General features: G+C 66.9%; 2 protein-coding genes across 10 annotated transcripts in view; one reads left to right on the top strand and one right to left on the bottom strand.

Annotated features, from left to right (window-relative positions):
* CCM2 (CCM2 scaffold protein) overlaps positions 1 to 3,770 on the top strand; it is a 58,889-nt gene extending 55,119 nt beyond the window's left edge. For all 9 annotated transcript variants that reach the window (XM_067745749.1, XM_067745745.1, XM_067745747.1 and 6 more), the window contains 4 exons: positions 916 to 973; positions 1,320 to 1,458; positions 2,162 to 2,300; positions 3,251 to 3,770. In XM_067745749.1, the coding sequence (XP_067601850.1) occupies positions 916 to 973; positions 1,320 to 1,458; positions 2,162 to 2,300; positions 3,251 to 3,531 (617 nt within the window). In that variant the 3' untranslated portion in view covers positions 3,532 to 3,770. The remainder of the gene's footprint in view (positions 1 to 915; positions 974 to 1,319; positions 1,459 to 2,161; positions 2,301 to 3,250) is intronic.
* Positions 3,771 to 5,331: 1,561 nt separating this feature from the next.
* Positions 5,332 to 15,963, bottom strand: NACAD (NAC alpha domain containing). The gene is made up of 8 exons (XM_067745739.1): positions 15,094 to 15,963; positions 6,907 to 12,951; positions 6,649 to 6,761; positions 6,493 to 6,567; positions 5,962 to 6,108; positions 5,738 to 5,884; positions 5,507 to 5,629; positions 5,332 to 5,415 (listed from the first exon to the last, which is right to left on the bottom strand). Exons 1-8 carry the CDS (start codon positions 15,158 to 15,160, stop codon positions 5,401 to 5,403), a joined length of 6,732 nt encoding a protein of 2,243 aa, XP_067601840.1. The 5' UTR covers positions 15,161 to 15,963; the 3' UTR covers positions 5,332 to 5,400.
* Positions 15,964 to 16,307: the final 344 nt, after the last annotated feature.

Raw genomic sequence — 16,307 nt, 5'->3', positions numbered from 1 at the left:
CAGGGCATCTTCCTGTCTCAGGGTCAGCTGCCCAGCAACCTCCAGCCCCGTTGCCACGTCACCTGGCATGTGCACCTGGGGTTTGGACGGGGGCATCTTGGGGCCATTATTGTGCTCACTGCACACTCCCCTCCTACTGCCAGAAACGTCCTCTTTCTCTCCCTGTCCCCTCCCCACTCGCACGTTTTCTGATCCCTTTTCTCTTAAAGCTTCGCTTGCTGGGTGTGATGGTGCCTCGGCGTCCCTTCTCGTCTGTGTCACACGGACCTTAGGTCATCTCTTTGGTGTTGCCCAAGTAGCTGCTGTGTACCAGGTCCTTTGCTGGTCTGAGGGTCTCAGGCACCCTGAGGCCCCGTGTCTGTCCTTGGGGAGCAGCCGTCCACGTGTGGAGCCTGGCTGGGTCCAGGCTGGGGCTCAGACCTGCCAGCTCTGATCGTGGCTTCTGCCCTCACCAGCTGTGTGGCATGGGGCAAGTTGCATAACCTCTCTGGTTCAGTTGCTCATCTAAAAGTTGGAGCAGTGGTGATGCCTGCTGGGATCAGAGAAGACAAAGTAGCACAGCCCCTAGGACGCTGCCGGGCATGGTACCACATCTACCAGTGGTGCTTCTCTTGTCCTGGCCATTGGGAGCCCTCTCCAGCCCTGCCATGTGCCACATCCTCCGAGGACCAGAGCACTGTCCCGCCTCCTGCCCAGCCCTGCAGCAGATGGTGCATCTCACAAGACCCCCAGGAGGAGCAGGCACGGGTGCAGCCCGAGGGGTGCACCCCAGGGGCCTGGCCGGCTCTGCCCATGAAGGCCTGCAGGCTCCCCACCGCCAGGGCTCTGCATCTCCTGCTTAGAGCTTGGACACTGGACTCAGTGCCCCCTCCCTCACATAACCAGAAGCTTCTGTGTTCTGCACTTTCTGCACAGACGACTCTTCCACAAAGGTGGACATGAAGGAGTCCTACGAGACGGAAGCCAGCACTTTGTGAGTACCCCGCCCTGGTGGTGCCAGTATGGCTGCCTGGCTCCACCCTCCTCGTCGGTATCCCTCCCCCACCCCCGCCCCCTTCAGGAGCCTTCCAGTGAGTGGGCTCCCCAGGGTCACACCAGTGACATCATCACTCCACTGAGACCCTGCTAGGCTGAGGGCCCCTTCTGGGTCCTTCCCTGCACGTGTCTTTCTCTGTCCGGCCCGAGCCCTTCCCTCCATGACAGGCCCCCTCCTCCTCTCAGACCCTGGCCCTAACTGGGCCCCCATGGGGGATCGAGGGTGCAGGCACGGGGCAGGGCTGGGGGGCCGCCCACCCACGGCTCGGCTCGCGTCCTTGCAGCTCCTTCCCCGAGTGTGCGCATGCAGGCGGCGTGTCGCCCTTGTCCTTCTGCACGCAGACGGCGCCCCACGCCAAGACGGTCAGTGAGAGCGAGCTGAGCGCCACGGCCGCCGAGCTGCTGCAGGACTACATGCTCACGGTACGCTGCCCGCTGCCGCCGCCGTCAGGAGACCCCGGCCCCAGAGAGCCCACGTGCTCTAGCAGGCCTGTGCTGGGGCCGGCGGCGCCTTGGGGTTAGAATCTCCTTGCGGGGGTGGGGCAGGGCCGGGGAGGGGAGGGGAGGGTGAAGGCGTGCTTCTCTGTGGGTGGGGCTGGGGGTGAGCGTGGGCGCCTTGCTTGCAACTGGGCCTCACTGCCTTTCCCACCAGGTCAGTCTTTGGGGAGGGCGTGAGTTGGCCAAGGCCTGAGCATGGGGGCTGCTCTGGCCTCCGGGGCTGGACCACAGGCCTGTCCCTGGGTCTCTGGTGGTGGACGGTAGCGGAGGACCGGGTCACTCCCTGGAAGGGCCAGATGGGCCTTGTCATCACTCAGCAGATTCTTTTACCCCCATCCCCCGACCTCACGTGACGTTCTCATTAGAAACTCGGTCAGCTGGCTGAGCATCACTGTGGGCTCCAGGGCGCTGGTCGCTGCCCCCCGGCAGTGGTGTGCAGACGCGCCCTCTGCCTGCTTGCGGGCAGCCTGGTCAGCCACGCCTGCAGCTTAGGGCGGACGGTGCGGGCTCCTCTCTCCCCTGCCGGCCGGAGCCGTGGAGCTGCAGGCCCTCTGGGGTCACGTGGGGTGTGGGCAGGGGGGCGGCAGCGCCGGTCACCACCCCGCCCCGGGCCCGGCTCTCTCGGCAGCTGCGCACCAAGCTGTCGTCGCAGGAGATCCAGCAGTTCGCAGCGCTGCTGCATGAGTACCGCGACGGAGCCTCGGTGCACGAGTTCTGCATCAACCTGCGGCAGCTCTACGGGGACAGCCGCAAGTTCCTGCTGCTTGGTGAGCGCGCGACGGACGGGGGCGCCGTTAGGAATGGGGCCAGCCAGCGACGCCTGAGTGATGCGGCTGGGAGGGGCCTGTCCCAGTGACGGGTGGGGACCTTCCCCCGGGGAAGCGGGAGGGGCCCCACGGGAGCCAGACCGAGGATGAGGTGGGCGCCGCGCTGCCTGGCGAGGGCCGGGGGAGGCTCTGCAAGGAGGTGGCGCTTGTGCAGGTTTGGGAGGCGGGGCAGGTGCTTGCTGGGCGGGGGAGTGAAGACGCCATTCCCGGTGAAGGGCAGCCTTAGCCGAGGCCCGAGAGCTTAGCACGCGGAGTCAGCACGGCGGGCGGGTGCTCAGGGCCTGCCACGGACAGGGCCCTGGACGGTTGCCCAGGCTTGCGAGGCCGGTAGCGCCTCTGCTTTCCCCATGCTGACCCCGGAGAACACGGCTGGTTGACGGTGGCTGGTGGAGGCTCCTGGGTCCTGGGCTCTGCCCCCAACGGTCCGATGAGGGCGCACTGCTCATGGGGGTGAAGGGCTGGAGGTGGACCTGCTGCATCCAGTCCGAGCTCTTGCTGACCCCACTGCCCCCTGGAGTCAGTCGCCACCCGACGCTGGGGTCCACAGCCCCTGTTCGTACTGTCCTCACATAGGAGGGGGTCTCTGTCCAGGAAGTGGGTGGTCAGCCGGGCGGCGGGAGCACAGCTGGGCGGCGGGGCCCAGTGCTCGGAGCCCTGCGTCAGCCTCCCCTCCCCTCCGCTCTCTCCTCTCCTCTCCTCCGTCTGGAAACCTGTGCAGTGGGGCTTCTGTGAGGACTGAGGGGAGTGACGCGAGGGTGTGGCTCCCGGCCCACGCCTGCCCCGCTGCAGAGGCAGGGCAGGGCCAGACGCAGGCGGGTGGTGGGGTGGCCCCCCCGGGCTGTGGGCTTTTGTGCGGGAGCCGCAGGGTCAGGTGTGCCATGTGTGTGCAGGTCTGCGGCCCTTCATCCCCGAGAAGGACAGCCAGCACTTCGAGAACTTCCTGGAGACCATCGGGGTGAAGGATGGCCGCGGGATCATCACCGACAGCTTCGGCAGGTACCGCCGGGCCATGAGCTCCACCTCCACCTCCACCTCCAACGGGAACAGGGCCGCGGGCAGCTCTGACGACCAGTCCGCGCCCTCGGAGGGGGACGAGTGGGACCGCATGATCTCGGACATCAGCAACGACATCGAGGCGCTGGGCTGCAGCATGGACCAGGACTCGGCCTGATGGCGCCGGGACCCCGCCAGCCGCCCTCCCCGCGTGGGGCCCCGGGCGCAGGTGGCTCTACTGTGAAGGAGGCACCCTGGTGCTGGGGCGGAAGGCCGCACTGCGCCCCCCTGCATGCCACCCTGCCTCGGGAGGGGGTCTTGTCAGCCAGACCCCGGACAGCTGTCATTTTGCACATGACGTTTCTATTGAAACTCTCAGAGACCTTAAAAGAAGTTTACCGCAATGTGAATAATTTATCTCTGCTTGCTAGCGTGTTCCTGCTCCAGTGGGGTAGGAGCCGGGGTGTGCGCTCTGGCCTCTGTCTCAGACCCGCATGCCCAGGCTGGGCACAGCGGGCTGGGCGCTCATGCCCGCTGCCTAAAGGGAGGGCTCGATTTGGGGTTGTGGACACAGGGCAGAGAGCAGGTGTCCTAAGCACATGTGGACGTGAACATCAGGCCCCTGCTGGCGGGACCTGGGCACTGGGCTGTCTGAGGGGCGCTGGCTGTCCTCCTCCCTCCCCCAAGCCCCAGTCCCCGGCTCTCATCCACAGTCATAGTGGTCTCCATAGCAGACCTGCACACCACCGCTTCGCTGGAAGCGCCGTCCCCACCCTGAGAGTGCGTCGTCTTGGAGCCCAGGGTCGCCGGTCGTCAGGAAGGCCAGTGGGGGCACTGTGCCTGCCCCTTCAAGTCCCTTTGCCTCGTTGCCCCCTGGGCCCAGCCCCTCCTGTGCCCTTAGGACATGGGGAGGCAGTGGTGGTGACCCCAGGGCAGGGCCGTCGGGTTGCAGGCTGGGGCCTGGGCACTGCTGTGTGGGCGCAGGAGGGCCCAGCTCCAGGACTGCTTCCTCGCCCGCAAGACGCCCGCGCGTTGCTGCGAGGCCCCTGACCGCGTGTGCGGGAAGCACCAGGCTCAGCAGGGTGGGTACTTAAACCCGCAGGAGGGAGGGCAGGGCCGTGGGCTCGCGGTGAGGTCGTGAGGGGACCAGGCAGGGGTCTGCAGCCCGCTAGGCTCCCCCTCTTCTGAGGGGCGGGGCAGCATGGGAGGAGGGGTCTCACACTTGGCTCTGGCCCTGGCTCTCCTGGAGCTGGTTGTGGGCCTGGGTTGGGCAAAGCTAAGGGAGACCGTTGGTAGGTGTTGTCTCTAGGCATGTGTGCAAATCGACCTGCCCTGGAAGCATCTGGAACAGTTAAAGATAGCCACCTAGTCAGGGGCCGGCACCTCCACAGCCCCCCCTGGGCTTGCGCGCGGAGGGGACCTGGTGTCCCAGGAGTGTCCTGTGGCCAGCCAGGAACTGCTCTTCCTCTCTGGGGGCTCCACCCACACATGGCCTCCCACTTGGTGGTCTCCCTCTTCTGTCCTGGAGTGTGGCTCCCACCCTGCAGATCCCTGGCCTTTGTAGGAGAGAGGAGAGGACACGGGGAGGACGGTGACTCCTAGAGCTGGGCCGTGGTGAGGGGCCAGGAACTCTGGGGCATGAACTGCTGAGTCCCTGAGCAAACGCTGCCTTCCTGCAGCTGCTGCGGCTCAGGGCCCCTGCAGAAAACTCTGAGCCCCTGCGTCTGGGGAGTTCCTTCTGGAAACTGCAGTCCCCAGGCCCACACCTGGGGCCACAGCCAGGTGACCGGACTGCCCGCAATCTCTGGGCAAGTTGGGCGCCCTGGGACGTGGGGGAGGGACCACCACCCTCTGGGACTTGGGGGAAGGACCGCCACCCTCCTTGGGGCCTGCGTGGCTTCAGGAAGCATCTTCACGCTTCCTCCAACCCGTTGAGCCAGAGCCTGCGCTGGGGGAGCCTTTGGAGGAGCAGAGGCGGTGAGGGGACACCGGTTTATTGAGCAGCAGAGCTTGGGGGCAGGGGTGGAGCCAGGTCTCTGGTCAGCAGCTACATTGTCAGCTCCTGCAGGAAGCGCACAAAGAGAGGGGGTCACGTTGTGTGAGGCCACAGCGGAGACGGCAGCAAGGCGCCTGCGAAGGGGCCGGCCACTCACCATGATGGCGTTGACGATATCGCTCTGGTTGTCCCTCAGGGCCCGCACGGCCTTGGCCCTTGACACGTTGGCCTGCGCCATCACTAGCTCTATGTCCCGAAGCTCCAGCCCCGTCTCGTCCACCTGGAGCGGGGCAAGCAGGGAGGTGCTGTAGCGGTCCCCTCCCCCGGGAAGAGGCCCCCAGCAAAGCTGCCCCCTCGCGGGGCTGGGCCCTGTGCCCCTGGGCCTCACCTCCTCGTCGTCGTCCTCTTCCTCCTCCTTGCACTCTGGTCTCACCCTCGGCCCCGGCGCTGACTCGGGGACCAGGGCGGAGGGCTCCGAGGGTACCTTGAACTTCTCAGCCGCAGCTCTGTGCACCTGCTGGGATAGGTCCTCGATCTGCAGCACAGAGCACAGCTGTCAGCCGAGCCCACGCCCCCAGCCCCCGCCCCGCGCCCACGGCCGGCCGGGTGGACCTTGGCCTCGCCGAAGACCACGTAGGTGTCCGAGGCCGGGCTCTTGAAGACGTCAGGTTTGGCGATGACAAAGAGGATGTTCTTGGACTTCTGGATGGTGATCCTGGTGACCCCCTGGATCTGTCGTAAGCCCAGCTTGGACATCGCCTGGGGGCACAGCGGTCTCAGGCCCGGGCAGCAGCCCCAGAGGTCCCCGGTGGGGGCTGGGGGAGGGGGAGGCGGCGCACTGCCAGGATCACGAGGGCTCTGCCACCGACTCCCGGGGACCCTCTGTGGACCCCCCCAGCTGGCCCCCCGTGTGTACAAGAGGGCATTGGCCCCGGGCTGAGAGGCCACGTCAGTTGACAGCCCAGGCCCAGTTACTTGCACGAGGTGTCCCGTTACTGCCTTTACCCAACGAGCCCCTGCCAATGGACTTCATCGGCCGTGGGGTGCGAAGGGGTCCCCTTAACGCAGCCAGCCCCAGTCCTGGGTGCTTGGGTTGCTGGCCAGCCTGGTCCCTCCCGGGGTCCCAGCAGGGCCCCAGCCCACCTTTCGGGCCTTCTTCTCACTGCGGCTCTGCTTGACTTTGGTGACGGTCTCCTCGCTCCCGCCGCCTGCCGGGGCCTGAGGAACAGAGGGGTCTGAGCACCCGAGGGTGGGTCGTGGAGCCCTCCCAGGGCTGTACGTGCCCCCGCGGTTGGGCACCTGGGCTGGGCACTGCGCGGTCCGTGGTCCCGAGAGGTCCTGTTCCTCCAGCTCGGCTGACGACTCCCCGTGGCTGTCCGAGTGCTGGCCGGAGCCCGGAGCCTGCGGCGAGTCTGAGGACAGGGCAGGTGTGAGGGTGGCCTCCGCCTCTGGACAGGGGCCTGGGGGCGAGCAGCGCTGGCTCTGCACCAGGGGCTGGCGTCCCCGCCCCGTGCAGCCCCCAGCTCAGGACACTGCTCCAGCCTGGATCCCCCTCACCTTCTTCCAAACTGTCCTGGTCATCCTGCTGCTTGGCGGCTGGGAGCCCTCGAGGTCCGGCTGGGCTCCGGAGCCCAGAGCCAGGAGGCACTTGGCAGGGGGGCGAGATCCTCGAGGCCAGGTCTTTGGCATGGGTAGCCCCCTTGGGGGCCGCCTTGGGGCTGAGGAGTGGGGAGTGGGGCGGGAGGCTGGCCTGCCCGGCCCCGGGGGGATTCTTGGTCCCTGAGAGGGCAGCCACCGCCCGCTGGGCTCTTGCCCGTGGTGGTGGGAGTCCCAGAGAGCCCAGGGGCTCCGCGCCCTCCCCCAGGTCTTCCCCGGGGACCTGGCAAGGGCAGGGGGCAGGGGGTGCCGCGGGGGGTGGGACTGTCTGCATGAGGACACCAGGAGCGGAGGACTCAGCGCCCTGGATGCTGGCTTGGGGTGCACCGGGCAGGCCCCCTAGGGCGCTTTGTGGAGGCTGCGGTGGGGAGGAGCTGAGGACTCCCAGGGCTGCCCGGGCCTGCTGTCCGCTGTGCAGGCCCCTCACGGGCTCTGGCTGCCTTGAGGGCAGTGGAAGTGCCAGGGCAGGATCTTTGGGACAGCTCCCTCCCAGCCTGGGTACAGGCCCTGATGGAGACCCTGGGCAGGAGCCCAGCCCGGCCTCTGCGGCCACAGCCACGGGAAGCCTGGGCCCCAGGGCGGCCCTTCCCTCCTCCACTGGGCTTGGGGGCCCCACCTGGCCAACCTCCAGGCTGGCAGCAGGACATGGCTCTGGGCTGCAGACGACTGCCTTTAGAACTCCACGCTCCTGGTTCTCAGCCCCCGGGGCCTCCTTTAGGGGCGAGCTGGGCTCAGCTCCATCACCCCCATGCCCACGGGCATCAGGACAGGCTCCCTGCTCAGGTGCCAAAAGGCCCTTGGCTACTTCCTCCCTACTGGAGTCAGGCTCTGGGGGACCTGGGGCCTCTGTGGCAGGCCCAGGTGTGTCTGGGGCCTCCGTGGCAGGCTCCGGTATGTCTGGGGCCTCCGTGGCAGGCTCAGGTGTGTCTGGGGCCTCCGTGGCAGGCTCAGGTGTGTCTGGGGCCTCCGTGGCAGGCTCAGGTGTGTCTGGGGCCTCCGTGGCAGGCTCAGGTGTGTCTGGGGCCTCCGTGGCAGGCTCAGGTGTGTCTGGGGCCTCCGTGGCAGGCTCAGGTGTGCCTGGGGCCTCCGTGGCAGGCTCAGGTGTGCCTGGGGCCTCCGTGGCAGGCTCAGGTGTGTCTGGGGCCTCCGTGGCAGGCTCAGGTGTGCCTGGGGCCTCCGTGGCAGGCTTGGAAGGGCATGCATCTCCGTCCAAGGGTATCCGAGCATCTGCAGCTGGCTCCAGACCACCCAGATGGATCTGATCCAAGGCCAGAGAGTCTGATCCTCCAGTGTGGTCTGGGTCCCTTTTCTCAGGCGCTGGCCTCAGTTCCAAAGTCTTGCCTCCTTTCTGTTGGGCTGTGGTGGCCATGGGCTCTGTCCCTAGGGTGTAGCCTGTGTCAACCTGCAAGGCCTGAGGGCTGGCCTTGGAGGCAGATCCCTGGCCAGAGGGGAGGCCTGCATCCTGCAGGGGCAAGGATGCCGTCAGGTCCACTTCTTCCGACTGGGGTTCAGGGCTGGCCTCGGAGGCCAATTCCTGGCCCGAAGGAAGGCCTGCATCCTGCAGGGGGAGGGATGCCATCAGGTCCACTTCTTCTGGCTGGGGCTCAGGGCTGGCCTCAGAGGCAGATCCCTGGTCAGAGGGGAGGCCTGCATCCTGCAGGGACAAGGATGCCGTCAGGTCCACTTCTTCCGACTGGGGTTCAGGGCTGGCCTCAGAGGCCAATTCCTGGCCCGAATGAAGGCCTGCATCCTGCAGGGGTGGGGATGCAGTCAAGTCCACTTCTTCCGACTGGGGCTCAGGGCTGGGTTCGGAGGCAGATCCCTGGACCGAGGGGAGGCCTGCATCCTGCAGGGACGGGAATGCTGTCAGGTCCACTTCTTCCGGCTGGGGCTCAGGGCTGGCCTTGGAGGAAGATCTCTGGACCAAAGGGAGGTCTGCATCCTGCAGGGGCTGGAATGCTGTCAGGTCCACTTCTTCTGGCTGGGGCTCAGGGCTGGGTTCGGAGGCAGATCCCTGGACTGAGGGGAGGCCTGCATCCTGCAGGGGCAAGGATGCTGTCAGGTCCACTTCTTCCAACTGGGGTTCAGGGCTGGTCTCAGAGGCCAATTCCTGGCCCGAAGGAAGGCCTGCATCTTGCAGGGGCGGGGATGCAGTCAGGCCCACTTCTTCCGACTGGGGCTCAGGGCTGGCCTCGGAGGCAGATCCCTGGACCAAAGAGAGACCTGCATCCTGCAGACACAAGGATGCCGTCAGGTCCACTTCTTCCAGCTGGGGCTCAGGGCCGGCCTCAGAGGCAGATCCCTGGTCAGAGGGGAGGCCTGCATCCTGCAGGGACAAGGATGCCATCAGGTCCACTTCCTCCGGCTGGGGCTCAGGGCTGGTCTTGGAGGCAGATCCCTGGCCAGAGGGGAGGCCTGCATCCTGCAGGGGGAGGGATGCCATCAGGTCCACTTCTTCCAACTGGGGCTCAGGGCTGGCCTCAGAGGCAGATCCCTGGACCAAAGAGAGGCCTGCATCCTGCAGGGGGAGGGATGCCATCAGGTCCACTTCTTCCGGCTGGGGCTCAGGGCCGGCCTCAGAGGCAGATCCCTGGACTGAGGGAAGGCCTGCATCCTGCAGGGGCAAGGATGCCGTCAGGACCACTTCTCCTGGCTGGGACTCAGGGCTGGCCTCAGAGGCAGATCCCTGGACCAAAGAGAGGCCTGCATCCTGCAGGGGGAGGGATGCCATCAGGTCCACTTCTTCCGGCTGGGGCTCAGGGCCGGCCTCAGAGGCAGATCCCTGGCCAGAGGGAAGGCCTGCATCCTGCAGGGGCAAGGATGCCGTCAGGTCCACTTCTTCCGGCTGGGGCTCAGGGCCGGCCTCAGAGGCAGATCCCTGGCCAGAGGGAAGGCCTGCATCCTGCAGGGGCAAGGATGCCGTCAGGTCCACTTCTTCCGGCTGGGGCTCAGGGCCGGCCTCAGAGGCAGATCCCTGGCCAGAGGGAAGGCCTGCATCCTGCAGGGGCAAGGATGCCGTCAGGTCCAGTTCTTCCGGCTGGGGCTCAGGGCCGGCCTCAGAGGCAGATCCCTGGCCAGAGGGAAGGCCTGCGTCCTGCAGGGGCAAGGATGCCGTCAGGTCCACTTCTCCTGGCTGGGGCTCAGGGCTGGCCTCAGAGGCAGATCCCTGGACCAAAGAGAGGCCTGCATCCTGCAGGGGGAGGGATGCCATCAGGTCCACTTCTTCCGGCTGGGGCTCAGGGCCGGCCTCAGAGGCAGATCCCTGGACTGAGGGAAGGCCTGCATCCTGCAGGGGCAAGGATGCCGTCAGGTCCACTTCTTCCGGCTGGGGCTCAGGGCTGGCCTCAGAGGCAGATCCCTGGACCAAAGAGACGCCTGCATCCTGCAGGGACAAGGATGCCATCAGGTCCACTTCTTCTGGTTGGGTCTCAGGGCTGTCCTGGGGGGAAGATCCCTGGCCAGAAGGGAGGCCTGCATCCTGCAGGGGCAGGGATGCCATCAGGTCCACTTCTTCCATTTGGGTCTCAGGGCTGTCCTGGGGGGCAGATCCCTGGACTGAGAGAAGGCCTGCATCCTGCAGGGGCAAGGATGCCGTCAGGTCTACTTCTTCCGGCTGGGGCTCAGGGCCAGCCTCGGGGGCAGATCCCTGGACTGAGGGGAGGCCTGCATCCTGCAGGGGCAAGGATGCCGTCAGGTCCACTTCTTCCGGCTGGTGCTCAGGGCCGGTCTCGGGGGCAGATCCCTGGCCAGAGGGAAGGCCTGCATCCTGCAGGGGCAAGGATGCCATCAGGTCCACTTCTTCCGGCTGGGTCTCAGGGCCGGCCTCGGGGGCAGATCCCTGGCCAGAGGGGAGGCCTGCATCCTGCAGTGGCAAGGATGCCGTCAGGTCCAGTTCTTCCGGCTGGGGCTCAGGGCTGGTCTCGGGGGCAGATCCCTGGCCAGAGGGGAGGCCTGCATCCTGCAGTGGCAAGGATGCCGCCAGGTCCAGTTCTTCCGGCTGGGGCTCAGGGCTGGCCTCGGGGGCAGATCCTTGGCCAGAGGGAAGGCCTGCATCCTGCAGTGGCAAGGATGCTGTCAGGTCCACTTCTGGCTGGGGCTCAGGGCTGGCCTGGGGCTCAGATCCCTGGCCATAGGGGAGGCCTGCATCCTGCAGTGGCAAAGATGCTGTCAGGTCCACTTCTGGCTGGGGCTCAGGGCTGGCCTGGGGCTCAGATCCCTGGCCATAGGGGAGGCCTGCATCCTGCAGGGGCAAGGATGCCGTTAGGTTCACTTCTTCTGGCTGGGGCTCAGGGCTGGCCTGGGGCTCAGATCCCTGGCCAGTGGGGAGGCCTGCATCCTGCAGGGGCAGGAATACTGTCGGTTCCACTTCTCCTGGCTGGGGCTCAGGGCTGCCTGCAGCGGCAAACCCCTGGCCTGTTTCTTCCTTCAGGTTCTGCAGAGAGTCGAGGCCCGCCTCTCCCTTCGAAGTGGGGGGCTCTAAGCCTAAGGCAGCGCCGTCTCCCTCCTCCAGGGACTGAGGTGTGATTGTGGCAACAGGTGCTGGTCCCATGGTGGAGCCTGCCTCTGCTGCCCAGGCCCGCGGGGTCACCGCAGTGAGGCCTGGGGCTTTCTGTGGGACGTGAGGGGCCATAGCAGCAGCGGACACCTGGCCTGGAGCGGGGCCCACCCCCGTTATATCAGAGATGGGTTCCTGGCTCTTGGCAGCCCGGCCAACGTCTCCCTCGGACACCCCAAGAGTGGGCTCGGGGCCCCAGGAGGCGGCCTCACCAGGGCTGTCCTGGAGCAGGGTGGTGGGCTGTGCGTGGGGCTCCCCGCTGTACAGTCTCTCATCGTCACCCCCCTCGTAGGAGGCCGAGTCAGGGTCAGAGGAGGCGGCCGAGGTGTCATCTCGGAAGGCGAAGGCCTCGTCCATGCCCTCAGTGATGGACAGGTCGGACAGCGACTGCAGCGAGGACGCAAACGTGCTGTCGTCCTCGCCCTGCCCGGCCAGGTCCCTGCTGGGGCTGGGAGCCTCCTCCTCGCCCTCCTCCGCCTGCTCCTCCTGTTCTTCCTCGGCGGGCAGCGGGGTCACCTCGACAGCCTCCACCTGGAAGATTAGGCTGCCCTGGAAGGGCAGGAGGGAAGCAGGGATCATCGGGTCGTTGGCCAGGAAGTCCAGCTCGAAGAAGTGGCCCTCCTGGCCCCAGGAAGAGCTGCTGTCTGCCGAGAGGCTGGACTCTGGGGACGAGGTGTCCGGGGTCCCGGCAGGGGGCAGCTCCCTCTCATCGGCCACAGACCCAGGTGGGGAGAAGCCCCAGCCTGAGGGCACATCCAGCCCTTCAGCCGGGGCCTGCAGGCTCACGGAGCAGGATGGAGACGAGGCCCAGCTGTCCCCGTCCGCCGTGATGTAGGAGCCCGAGGGCGAGGCTGGCGGCGAGTTCCCCAGCTCAGCCTGGGCATCCTGGGCCTCCTTGTGGGGCCCGGGGCCAGGGAGCAGGGTGGAGGCTGTCTCGGTCGGGGTGGAGGGAGGGGTGAAGTAGGAATCGGAGTCGGGGGCAGGGAAAGGCACAGGAGGGTCACCCTGAGAACACAACTCGGGGGGTGGGTTCAGACTGGCGTGCCCACCCTCCCAGTCCCTGAGCTCTGGCAGGGTTGCCCTGGGCAGAGGGGATGCCCGGCACGTCTCCTCGCCCATCACAATCCGGGGCTCCAGGGAGGCTGGGAGAGGACTTTCAGCAGGCCGAACCTCGGGGGGCCCTGGGCTGGGGTCGCCCTCTGCCTGGACTGCCCAGGCCGAGGGGGCGCGTCCCGGCCCTGCATCCCAGCTGGCTCCGTCAGGCGGGGGCCGGGCACCCGGCTTGCTGGGCAGGAACGTGAGAGCTAGGGCACTGGGCTTAGGGGTCAGGACACAGTGCTCCAGCTGGTCCCCCCTCGGGGTGGTAGCCGCAGCCGCATCGCAGGACAGATCTGTGGAGAGAGAAGGGCGTGAGAAGGGCAGGCATCTTCCCTGAGAAGCAGCTCCCAGGCTGCAGCCGTCCCTCCCTCAGACGGGAGTTGAGCACAGGCCTGGGGGCCCGTGGGGCTGGGTGTCCGCTGAAAAGAGAGGTCACGAGAGGGAAAGGCGATTGCTGTGCCTGGGGGAGGATTTCCAAGAGTTCTGACCACGGTGAGCAGCTTGAGGTCTGGCTCTTCTCCGAGGTGCTCAGTAAAGATGAGACCAGCTCCCGTCGCCTCAGACACTAGCCTGCTGACTCCTTGCCCGTAATCTGCGCTGCCTCGGCTGGGCTTGCCAGGAGACGCCTGCTTATGACCCCCCAGGTCAGTGGGCCCCCAGGGAGTAGGAGGCCTGCACTCCACTCAGCTCTGGAACATTCCAGATCTCACGCCTGCTGTGAAGTGGGGCTCTTGCTTCTCTGCCTCATCTCTCCCCTTTCCTCGCTGCCCGCACCCGAGGCCGAGCTGTCGGGGTCTCCCTGGGCTCCACCCCACCCCTGTTCCCAGAGCTGCCACGTGCACGAGGGGAAGCAGGGGCCACGGCGTGTGGTCCTCAGGCAGGACGTCCCAGCTCAGCCAGAGGCCGTGCTGGCAGTGGTGCTGGCCCTCCGGGGAAGCAGAGGCGGCCCTGCCCTGCCCTGGGTGCAGCTGTGGGGGCCTGAGAGAGTGTCCAGCTGAGTCTCCACGGTGGCAGCCACCCCGCAGGGCTGGCAGGCCTGGCTCCCTCTGCCAGGGACATCTGTGGGGCGTCCCACGGCAGTGGACAGGGGCTACCAAGCCCTGGCCACATTCTCTGGAGGGTTCCTGTTCTACCGTGCTCACCCAAGACCTCCCACAAGTACAACATCTCCTGTGCCTCAGCTTCCAGTATGCAAAGGGGAGAGTGTCTGCCAGAATTAGAGGGGAGCTTACGCAGGGGCAGCCCCTTCCCAGGCTGCCCGTTGGCTGCAGCAGTGGCAGAACCCGGGCCCTTGGGCCACACTGCTTGGGGTGCTGGCGTGGCCAGGGGGTCCTGAGAAGGGGGTCCTTTGGGTCCATTGGAGTGTGATGAATACCTAACCCCAGGAGGTGGGTGTGGCAGGCAGGGCTGGGTGCTGGAGATCAGGCTCTTGGCACTGAGCCTGGCGTGGTACCCCTGTGCACCGCACTAGACTCCAGGGCCCCAAGGCAGCCAGAGGGTGAAGCTGGGCCAAGGGGGCAGAGGAAGGGAAGCCAAAGGTCAAAGGCTTTTGTGCCTCATTCAAGGTCGCCAAACAGTCCAAGCAGAGCCAAGCAGAGCCAGCCCCACAGGACCCAGAGGGAGGCCAGGCCCCTGGACCCAGCCCTGGTTTCATCCCCAGGGGACTTCTCACCCACAGTCAGGTGCCCTTGGCCCTCCCGGAGCCTCACATGGCTGACCTCCTGCCCGGTGGCCATCCCTGGCTGGTTTTCCCAGGCCCAGGCAGATTCCCTCCCATACTTGCTGACTGAGTCTCTCCAAGGATTCGGGCCTGCACTCCAGGGCTACTGCTCTCCAGGCCATGCTCCCCCAGGGCCTCCCACGTTCCAGACCTCAGCCTGGAACCTCCAGCTTCCCCAGGCTCCAGCTCCAGCCCTGTTCCTTCCTCCTGAGCCAGGACCAGTCGCCAGCCCTGAGGCGGCTCTCAAGCATCTGGAGGGGCGGGTGCCCGGTGCATCCCCAGTGGCCGGGGTGCAGTTGACAACCCGCAGCCTCCAGTCCAGAGCTGCAGGGGCCGCGAGGCCCCTTGCTCCCCCAGACAATGGGGCGCGGCAGGGGACCCTGGCGGGGAGCACACGGAGCCCTGGACGCTCGAAGGCCTTCAAGTCGCTTCTGGCTCCTGGAGGACATCCCTGCTCCACCCCGCCCTTCCCTGCAGTCCTGAGTGGGGGCCAGAGCTGGGCTAGGATTCCGGTGCCCGGAGGGGCAGGGGACCAAGGAAGGGGACGGAGCGGGGATGGAGAGAGAGAGGGACGGAGAGAGGGCGGGGAGCGGGGAGGAAACGGGGACGGAGATGGTATGGGGACAGGGACGGAGAGAGAGGGGTGGAGAGGGGACGGGGACGACGGGAGGGGTTGGCGGAGACACACGCAGGCGGGAGAGCCCCGCGGCCTCACCTGTGCGGGGCCCTGTTCCGCCCGCCTCCGGCAGCAGCAGCTCGGCGCGGGCAGCTTCCCCCGGCATGGCCTGGCCGTACGCCCGTCCCTCCGTCCCCTGTCTGTCCGTGAGTCCGTCCCGCGGAGCCTGCGCGGCCACCGCCCCTCGGCCGGGGGGTGAAGGGGGTCAGTGGATGACGTCAGCGCCGCCCCGCCCGCCCAGCGCTCTGAGTGAGCGTGCGCGGGCGCGCCAGGCACTGCGGTGCGCCGGGAGCGGAGGGGGTGGGACAGCCTCCTTCCCTCCCCATACCCCACCCCGGCTGCACTCTCCACCCGCGGTCCGCGGCCCCGCCTTTCCCGCAGCATCACCCCTCCGCCCCCACTAACGGGAGCGGGGTTCAGGGCCAGTCGGAGGCCACTGGCCGGGTCGGGAAGAGTCACAGGGTCTCCAGAATTCGGGGTGCGGGGCCGGGGGGGTGTTGGAGGTTCTGGGGGGCCGAGCGCTTTGGGGGAGGCGGCGGCGTAGTACCCTTGCTCGAACTCCCGGCCCCCAGCTACCCAGGCAGGGCTCCCCAGCCTAACCCAACGCCTCCATCCAAGAGGAGAGCTGGCGCCGCAGCTCCTCACTGATTGGCTGGTCCTCGCACGTCGGTCTCCGTGGCAACCGCCTCCCGGCTCCATGGCAACCAGAGCTGGCTGGCGGGAGCGCAGCAGGGAAGGTAGGCCCAGCGGAGCTCCGGGCTGACTGGTCCCCGGGGCTCCCCGCGGCTCAGCGCTGTCCCACCCTTCAGCTCTCGGGCAATGGAAAGAAGATGGAGAAACACGCCTTCCTCCATTCTCAGCAACCGCCCCTGCCACACCCCCGAGGACGCAAACCCTCCCCGAGCTTTCCGGAGATGCGCCCTTGCTTCCACGCAGGCCCGCCTGCACTCAGATTCGCCGAGCATCCGCCCTGTGCCAGGCTCCGGGAGACAGATGAACACTGTCACCACCCCAGAGATAGACGAGGGCGGGGGCAGGCAATCAGAGCGGCCATTGTTGCGGAGGGAGTCTCCTCCATCCTCAATCTTCTGTTGGCTCTACCCCAGAGCCCACGGAGCCAGGGGCTGCCTGCTGGGCATCTCCCCGGTGCACCAGGCACCAGACACATCATGTCCCAATCTAAGCCCTGCATCTTGCATCCCTCTCTGTCGCTGGAAATCTGTCCGTCTATCCCACTGGTGGGGGACTCCTCT

The sequence above is a fragment of the Pseudorca crassidens genome, chromosome 8, assembly GCF_039906515.1.
Source record: "Pseudorca crassidens isolate mPseCra1 chromosome 8, mPseCra1.hap1, whole genome shotgun sequence".
In the NCBI taxonomy this organism is placed as follows: domain Eukaryota; kingdom Metazoa; phylum Chordata; class Mammalia; order Artiodactyla; family Delphinidae; genus Pseudorca; species Pseudorca crassidens.
The sequence above is the reverse complement of the archived record's forward strand: the minus strand, read 5'-3'. Positions and strand labels throughout refer to the sequence as shown.

Bases quoted from the DNA above. Each gene is read 5' to 3' on its own strand.
- NACAD (XM_067745739.1), bottom strand. From the start codon at position 15,160: ATGCCGGGGGAAGCTGCCCGCGCCGAGCTGCTGCTGCCGGAGGCGGGC. The intron at 6,568-6,648 runs GTGCCCAACCGC...TCTGTTCCTCAG, and splicing joins CCGCGCAGTGCCCAGCCCAG to GCCCCGGCAGGCGGCGGGAG. The intron at 6,109-6,492 runs GTGGGCTGGGGC...CTGTGCCCCCAG, and splicing joins GTGAGAAGAAGGCCCGAAAG to GCGATGTCCAAGCTGGGCTT.